An 8341-nucleotide genomic window follows, 5' to 3' on the forward strand; every position below is an offset into this window, starting at 1 on the left:
GCCCCCGTCACCGAGCGGGCGTGTGCGGGCGGGCTGAGCCCAGGGCAGGAGGGACAGGGACAGGCAGGAGCCCTGCCGGCTGCCCGGAAAGGTCCTGCAGACCCGGGGGAGATGTCACCCCAGGGCTTATCGTCCTCCCTGAGCCGCCTCGGAGGACAGCAAGGCCGACCCAGGGCCCGTGCTGGGCGAAAAGGTGTGGGGTCGGGGTGCCTGGACACGGGCTGACGGTCGGGGGCGTGGAGGACAAAGACCCTGGCTTGTCATCAACCACCTTGCCCCTCAGCATCGTCTCCCTGCGGGTCTCGGAGCACATCTTACCCCGCGGGTGTTAGCAGTCAAGGTGTGATCCGAGCATGGATGGATCACACTGGGTAACAGGGAGGAGGAAGCCCCGCGGGCCAGAGACGCCCAGATGTCCACACCACCCTTCTCTCCAGAGCTTGAATGGCCCAGCCTAAACCAGTGTCACCAGCAGCCAGTCGTATTTATAAAGCAACAAAGACAAGCAGGCAATAAACCACCCATTCGGCTTAGTTGGTGACTATGAACGCAAGCGGGTTTAATGAGCTGGAACAAGGGGCTGATCCACTCGGGTGTGCAGGAGAAACCTGCCACCAAGAGCAAGGGAAGGACACCGGGTCTCCCTGGCTGAAAGGGTGGTAGGCAGCCTGCGGTCTTGGGGATGTGGGCTCCCTGGGGAGCTGTGGGTCCCTCCTCCTGGCCGGGGGTTGCTCTTGGCCCCGTGAGACATCTCATGCTGCTTGTAAATAAATCACTCGCCTGTAGAAGCCCTGAAGAAGAGCCAACCCCGCCATGCTCCCGCTGCCATTGCCCAGCAGCTGGCGTCTGTCCCAGCAGCCCGCTGAGGACACTTAGCAGAGTGTGACCAAAACCTGCCTTATCACGGTCCACCTGGGACCAGAAAAAAACTCGGGGCACGGAGGAGTTTCCCAGCAAAGCCTGGCAGCTCCCGACGCGGGAATTGCTGCTGGCTGCTCAAGCCTCTGCTCCTTTCCTGCCCATTCCAGCATATTTGCTCTTGAAGCTCATCCAGCTCTCAGGAAAGCCGTCAGAGATGTTGGCTGAGCCCCGGTGACCTGCGTGTTTCCCAGCATGACAGCCACAGCCGCTCACGCCTCTGCTTCTTGCGCTGTCCCACGCTTGCGCTGCTCGTGGAGATGTTCGCCCTCTCTGCCTGCTCCCCAAGGACGCTGACTTCTCTCTCAAACAGAGCCCTTGGCTTCTCTCTGGACAATCATTTACTTGCCAATAAATGTGGTTTCTTGGGAAGAAGGAGAAGGCACAAGAAAAATAATTTGAAAATTGCACTCACGTTTGGTTGGCACTTTGATCCAGATAGGGTTCTTTTTAACTTAAAGAAATCTTGCTTTATTTTGACCTTTTCCCAACATTTCTCTCCGAGTGATATTTAACGGTGAGGGCTGAAAAAAGGGCTGAGAAAACCCAGACCTAAATTAACTGTTTGATCTCCCACCATACCACCACTCTGTCCCGCCCCGGTGGAAAGTTTGTTTGCCATTCTGCTGAGCCAGCCAAAAAAGGTTTTGTTTTGGATTGACTCAGATGCTGTGCTTTCAGGACACTCCTCAAGGACTTGCACAAGCAACAAGTCACCTCTGATGCTGAGCAATGCCCAGAGACTCACTTGTGCTGTATGAAGGCTTCTGAGCCTCCCCATACCATCATCCTCCAGTGCCCCCTCCACCCCACGTGCCCAAAGGCTACCGTTAGTGGCTGCTGCTGCTTTGCCCTCTACTTCTGGAGAGCGAGTCAAGCTGGGCAAAGGGCTCCTTGGTGGATCTCCAGGCTGTCGTCTGAGAAGGGAGGGAGCTGCAGGAAGGGAAGGGGGCAGGCTGGGGGCGTTGGCTGTGCTTCTTGGGCGTCAAAGTCCTCAGAGGTGGCTTTGGCTTGGGTGTAGCGTGACATGGGAGGTCACTGGTGCCTCCTGGGGAGGCAAATTCCTCGGTTCTCTGTTGTAATGGAAGAGAATTTGATCTGCCTCCCTTCTGCTCGCCAGTGACCTAGGCAAGCCAGCATGAGCTCCAGGGTAAATCCAGCCAGGAGCAAGGATTGCTGCCTGCTGCATGTGGGCTAGCCCAGCCTCACGTCCCTCCCCTGGAGAAGTTCTGGTATTGCCTGGTTTTGCACGGTTCTCCTCACTCCAGTGAATCCTTGGAGCTGCCAGGAGATAAAGGAGGGAAAGGCGAGGGTAAGCAGGCAGGGACTGTCAGGCCAGCGCCCGCAATGCTGCAGACGGTGGAGATGGTGCTTCCAGCTCTGCCCTCCCCTGGGCACCTCTAGACCCCCGGGGTGCTTGGCTTTGCGGTCACCTCTCGGAGCCGGCACAGCGCCTTGGCCCAGCGTTGGCTGCGATAAGATCTGCCGAGACAGTTCACAGTGACCCAAGGAGCCGCCATTCCCTCCTCTCCAGGACCAAGCTGCGCCGAGGCCTCCAGGCAAGAGGGAGGGATTTCTGGGCGCTTTAGATTTTGTTTTTACATCTCTCAAGTATTTTTAGTGCTCGTAAAAGTGAGAAACTGGGAGAGACCCAGCTGGGACCAGTACAGTACAACCCTCACCCAGAGCCTTCCCAAGGCAACTGAGACCTGACCGCTGCCAGCCCTAGTCCCACGTCTCCAGAGCAGAAGGACAAACGTTCCTGCCCCTCTTCCCCCAGCGTCATCCCACTGGTTTTTTTTTGCAAACCTTGCCGCTCTTACAGGCACTGGACGTGATGGGCCAAATTCAGTGGTGGAGCAGGCAAGCGTTGCCTCCAGCAGGCACTGCGCTGGCTCACACCGGCGTGGAGCTTCCAACAGGGCTTTTAAGCAGCTTGATATTTGTGACTGGGGCATGGTGAAGCCTGCCCCATGCATCCTGCCACGCAGTTAGGTACCTTGTAGGATGGACGCAAAGGATTTGGTCTAACCCACCGTAGGAAGCACTCTGCCTGCATCACTGCAGGCACGTGTGCTGGCACGGCCCCGTCAGCCTTTCCAGCGTTACCCTGGCCCTGCAAAGGAGCCTGGAGAGAAGCTGGTCCTTTAATGGGCTCTCACGGCATGGGCAGCCAGCAGAGCATGCCGGCCCTGATGGGACTGCAGTGGCAAAGTGCTGATCTGCAGGTCGATAAGGAGGGGCAGCGCAAGGCAGTGCAGCAAGGTGAGACTATCGGGCCAGCAGAAAAGCTATTAGCCTTTGTCCTCAGCCTCCAGACGCAGGGGAGAGGGGCCGGGGACAGCGGGTGGGAGAGAGCTGCTGCCTCCCGGGCTGTGCAAGGGCTTTGCAAGCTGCTTTTCTGGGGAAGCTGCCATTTCAGTGAGACCATGGATTAGAAAAGCTCTGCAGTTTGGTTTCTTCTGCTAAAGGGTAACCACAGAGCATAACTGCTGGTGGCTACGCTACCAGGCCTTAGCAGGTTCCCTTGTGTTATAAAATGCTCCTCGCCTCTGTGTTGCCTTTCTCAAGGTGTCTAAGAGCTGCTCTAGGGTAGGGCTGAAGACTGGTCCTGCCACGTAGCTGGCAGGAGAACATGCAACTATCAACAGTGCTTCCAGCGATTAGGGCTCGGGTATTGTTTAGGGATTTCAGCTTCTTTCTAGCTGGAGATCTCTTCTTTCCTGGTGCGTACAGCTGAGACCGCCCGGCAGAAACTATGTGTAATGGGAGACCCAAAAACTTAGTGGGTGGACCCTGAGCAGCAGTGCTCGAGGGAGCGCCCGTCCTCAGGACAACATCCACTTGCTTTAGGTGTTCCCAAACAAGTGACCCCAGTCCAGCCAAAGCCGGCTGAAGCTCTGCTCATGCAGGGTAAAGGGCTAGGTAGATGGGGTTCCCTTTTCCTCAGCCCCAGCATGCACAGGAGGGGAGGGGTGCTGGTCTGGCCCCTTGCCAAGCATAGCACTGGTTTGCGGCCCCGACCTCCCAATGCTCCCCCGGGGGCTGCGGGAAGGAGCCTGCACCCTGATGCTCTCCCATGGTCCGGCGTTCACTTGCTGTCTGGGTTCACTTGCTGTCTTACTCCCAGCTGACCCTCCCTGGTGTGTCTGGATCGCTAGCTGGTTCCTCTGCCATACAGAAGTGCTCCTGAGCTGCATCTCCACAGCTCTTCCCAAAGCTGCCTCTGCCCTGCTGCCTGCACGGGGCCCAAATGAGGTTGGAGAATGATTTTGTGTGGCCGTCAGTCTCTTCAAGACCATCCACATCATTTTTCTGCCATCTGTCATTTTGAGAAGAAAGCAAACAAGAAAAAAATAATAAACTCAAATTATTGCCTAATCAACACAGAAATCAGCGCTGCTTGCTCAGCCTGCGGGCCACGATTAGATGCCATCAGCAAATTTGGGCAGCTTGCCTGGGCTGCAGTCTTTCATCTCTTGAAGACTGACAGGCATCTCGGGGATCTGCAGGCAGAGGAAGGAGCTGGGATCCGCTTAGAGGTCTCACACAGCCCTTTGGGGAAAGAGCACATGGTTCAAAACCACGGGAAGAAAGGAGCATTGTGTTTATGTTTATTAATTAAAGGAAGCCCCATACCAGAGGAGGGGATGTTTAGGCGGCAGCTCTGAGGTCTCCAGCCCCATCTCCAGCACCATCCCAGAGTACTGCCCTGGTTCATGCAGCCCCAGCCCGGCTTGTCCTGATGGGAGGATGCGCTGGGTGAATCACTCCGGGAAGTGATGGGACGTGTCACTTCTACATCCTTATAGATATATGGCAGCCTTGGCAGGGCCGTCGCATGTCTGTGCATGCATGCGGGATCTTGGCATTTGGTTTGAAGCATGTATCTTCCTCTTCCTCCTGACTGCCCCACAGCGGGACCCGCGCCCAGTGACTCAGGCTGCCTTGGCAGGGATGTGGGGAGGCCCCACAGCTCAGTTTCTCCTGGTCATCAGAAGGGAGCATGGCCCCTGGGCTCAGCCCCATTTGCCCTTGGTCAGAGAGAGACAGCTGCTCTGAGGAGGGGGTGAGCAGCCCCAGGCAGACCCCCACTGCAGCAGGGCTGTGTCCCCCCATCTCTGCACCCAGGACAGAGGCTCCCAGGAGGAAATGGGCCCCGGTGACAGTTTGGTGTTGCCCAAGAGGCTCTGGGAGTTGCCCTGCACAGGGTGGCAAGCCTGTCCCCGCTCACCTCCACCCTGGCTCACACGGTACGGTCAACTGTCCGGATGCACGCTGCAAAGCAAGGAGCAGGACAGTCTCACCCCGAGGCAAAGAGTCTCCTGGGGCTGCTGCTGTGCCCCGCGAGATGGGCAGGGACAGCTGAGAGCTGGAGTGAGGGGCACCCTGCCTTCACCCTCAGTGCTAGGTGGGGAAGGGTGCTTGCAGAGCCAGGAGTAGGTGGTGAGGGGAGCACCCAGTGCAGGGAGGGAGGGCGCTGGGGGCGGTGGTGGTCAGGGTGCTCCTGCAAGGGGAAGCGAAGGGGTGTGGGGCCGGGCAGAGCAGGGGGCAGGACGCCCGGGCTCCACTCCCCACTTGCACTGACCTCCACGTCTACTCGTCCCCAGGGAGGCAGGGCTCAGAGGTGCTCAAGCTGCTCAGAGAAAAGGTGCCGAGACCTGTCCCTCCTCCCAGGGAGGAAGGAGGGCGAGAGGAGCAAGCCTGCCGAAGCTCCCGTGCTCTGAAACGTGATCCTGCCGCAGGCACCTCCCTGGGCCCCACCTCAGCCTCTCCGACCTATATATGTCGCCCGCCTTGGCCAGGCGCGGGGGACGCAGGCTCACACGGTCTGCCGGGCCCCCAGGGATCCCTGTGGATGGAGCGTCCGAGGCACCAGGGGATGACGAAGAACACGTACATGCGCTGGCGGCTCCCGCTCGTATGCCTCCTCTGGGAGGTGGCCATGATCGTCCTTTTCGGGGTCTTCGTGCGCTTCGGCCCCGAAGCTGACGCGCACTGGGAGGAAGAGAAGCGAGAGATGAACTTGACCAGCGACATAGAGAACGATTTCTACTTCCGATACCCATGTGAGTATTTGGGAAGCCTAGTCCTGGTGCTGGCTGGTCCCCATCCCATCCCAACCCATCATATCCCATCCCATGGCACAGCCTGTCACAGGCGATGTCTCCACCGATTGCTGGAAAGTCAGGCTCTTGCCTTGAGGCTGGTTTGGGGCACACCAAGAGCAAGAGAAAAGCCTCATGGCCCTCCAGTGCTCTTGGGGCTTTGTCAGCAAGGTACCGTGACACCAGTACGTGACGTCTTTTTTCCAGGAATAGGGCTGACGTGTTCCCAGCACCCTGCAAGTTTCGGCTTGCTACCCCCTCCCTCAGCTCTGGATCAGAGCAAGCTTTTCTGTGCATACGGAGGAACGGCTGTCGAGATCCTGTGACATCTTCTTCCCCTTCCTACGTCCTCCCCCTCACTAGTAAATTACCCTTTAGCTACTGGCATTTCGATGCTGGAGTCCTCCCAACCTGCCAGGTTCCCAGGGCTCTTGGGTCGCTGCATCATATTGCCACGGGGATTATTCAGGTGGTTAAAGCCCTTCTGGCCAGGCGGTGCCTTTGGCCGGCTTTGGTCTCCAGGGCTGGTCATCTTTGTGAGCCGTTCAGAACAGGCTGCTTCTGTAGGCAATTGTTTCCAAGGAAGCAACAGGCCTGAGTCATGCATCTATTTAGAACATTTCCATTAAAAACACCTGCTAAATCAAAGGAGCTATAGAAACCTGTAGCTGCTGAGGATTAGCTAGTTCAGAAAAGGATTTGCTTACAGAAACCCACTGCTCAGCCGGCCTCCGAGTTAGTCTATGGCCGTGGCTGCCCCGGGCTCTCCCTCGAGATCTGCCCTTGGGACTATGCCCGCGCAGGTCAGCGTGAAGCAGCAGCAGTGCCCAAGGGCTGCTCTTGTCACTGATGTGCTGGGAGGACATCAGGGGTCCAAGAAAGAGCGCATAGGAGCTAAGGACGTGACATCTCTTCTGTCCTCATATCCCACCCCTGCTCCACAGTGCCAAATATTCCCCCTCAAAAGGCTGCATGGGTTCACACAACTAAATCAACCTAAGAGCAACTGCTTAGCTCAGTTTAGCTTTGCGTTACTTTTCTGTTTCAGACCTGAGGAAGGGCTCACGTGCCCAAAAGCACAGGTGGCTTCTTTCCATTATCTAATCAGAAATATTCTCTCTCTGCAAAGATGGACAAACATGGCAAGGCGACCGAGCCCTGGCATTTTCATCCCTGTGTCCATCCAGCGCTGCTCAGAAGACAGTGCGATGGTTGAACACCCGAGGATCATTTGTATCAATGTGTCTGCGACCGCTGCTGTCCATAGGACCTGTCTGCAATGGCAGTGGGATAAGAGTGGCAAACTGACAGGTCCTCCGAGCCCAGAGATGATTGGGAAGGCAGGCAGAGGGAAGCCTATGTGGGCTTGTGTCAGTGGTGCCCATTGCCAGGTCCAGTCAGTGTGACAATTCCTTCTCATTTTGAATTGCACATTGATATTCCCTAATGGGTGACTCCTCTGCTCTCTAGGGAAAAGAAATGAGGTTCTTTGGCACAAGTAGCATTCCCAAAGCCCAAACATTTCCTCTCGATAGTGACGGCAATTGTCCTCCCACAAAAGCAGGGTCACAAAACCTTTAGGGCATGGCAGCGCTTGGGCTGCCTCTGAGTGATGCCAATGTTATTCTTCAGGGAAAATAAATGCAAGGGTTAGAAAAAGGCTTTAGACTGGGTGCAGTTTGAAGAAAGACCCGCTCTTCCTCTGGCTTTGTGCAGGGTCTAACGCACGGTGGGGATCCTCTGTTTTCAGAGGGCACACAGTCCGCAGCTTTAACTCTGACCTGTGTATTTCTGCTTTTAGGATGAAGTGGGAATATATAATGCAAATGGCAGCAGATAATTCTAGCTGTGTATTGTGCTGCTTACACTGGAGAATAGAGGTGGGGAGAATAAATGCAGCTGCAGAGGGAAAGTCTGTGGGATTGTATGGTAAAACCAGAGTTAGGAAGACTGGTTCTTAGGACATGCGGAGAAGTGCATTTGAAGCTGAACAGTGCCAGCTGCAGATCTTGTCTCCTTCCTTTCTTTATGAGTGATTTCATAGGCATAGGGGGCATTTTTAAAAACAAGCAGATTAACCTGTCTCTGCAATATGGCACTACGTTGCTGGAGCCTGTCCAAATGCTCGTCCTTATACAAGTCATAGAATAGAATCATAGAATCATAGAATCATAAAGGTTGAAAAAGCCCCCAAAAAACATCTAGTCCAACCGTCAACCCAACACCACCATGCCCGCTAAACCATGTCCCTAAGCGCCTCATCTACACATCTTTTAAATACTTCCAGGGATGGTGACTCAACCACTTCCCTGGGC

General features: G+C 55.9%; 1 protein-coding gene across 1 annotated transcript in view; it reads left to right on the forward strand.

Annotated features, from left to right (window-relative positions):
- Positions 1-5743: 5743 nt before the first annotated feature.
- Positions 5744-8341, forward strand: part of RHCG (Rh family C glycoprotein) — a gene marked incomplete at its 3' end in the record, with an annotated part of 9163 nt that continues 6565 nt past the window's right edge. Inside the window, exon 1 of the mRNA XM_009276563.2 lies at positions 5744-5987. Within this exon, the coding sequence (XP_009274838.2) occupies positions 5777-5987 (211 nt within the window). The remainder of the gene's footprint in view (positions 5988-8341) is intronic.

The sequence above is a fragment of the Aptenodytes forsteri genome, unplaced genomic scaffold (assembly GCF_000699145.1).
Source record: "Aptenodytes forsteri isolate BGI_AS27 unplaced genomic scaffold, ASM69914v1 Scaffold1, whole genome shotgun sequence".
NCBI lineage: Eukaryota > Metazoa > Chordata > Aves > Sphenisciformes > Spheniscidae > Aptenodytes > Aptenodytes forsteri.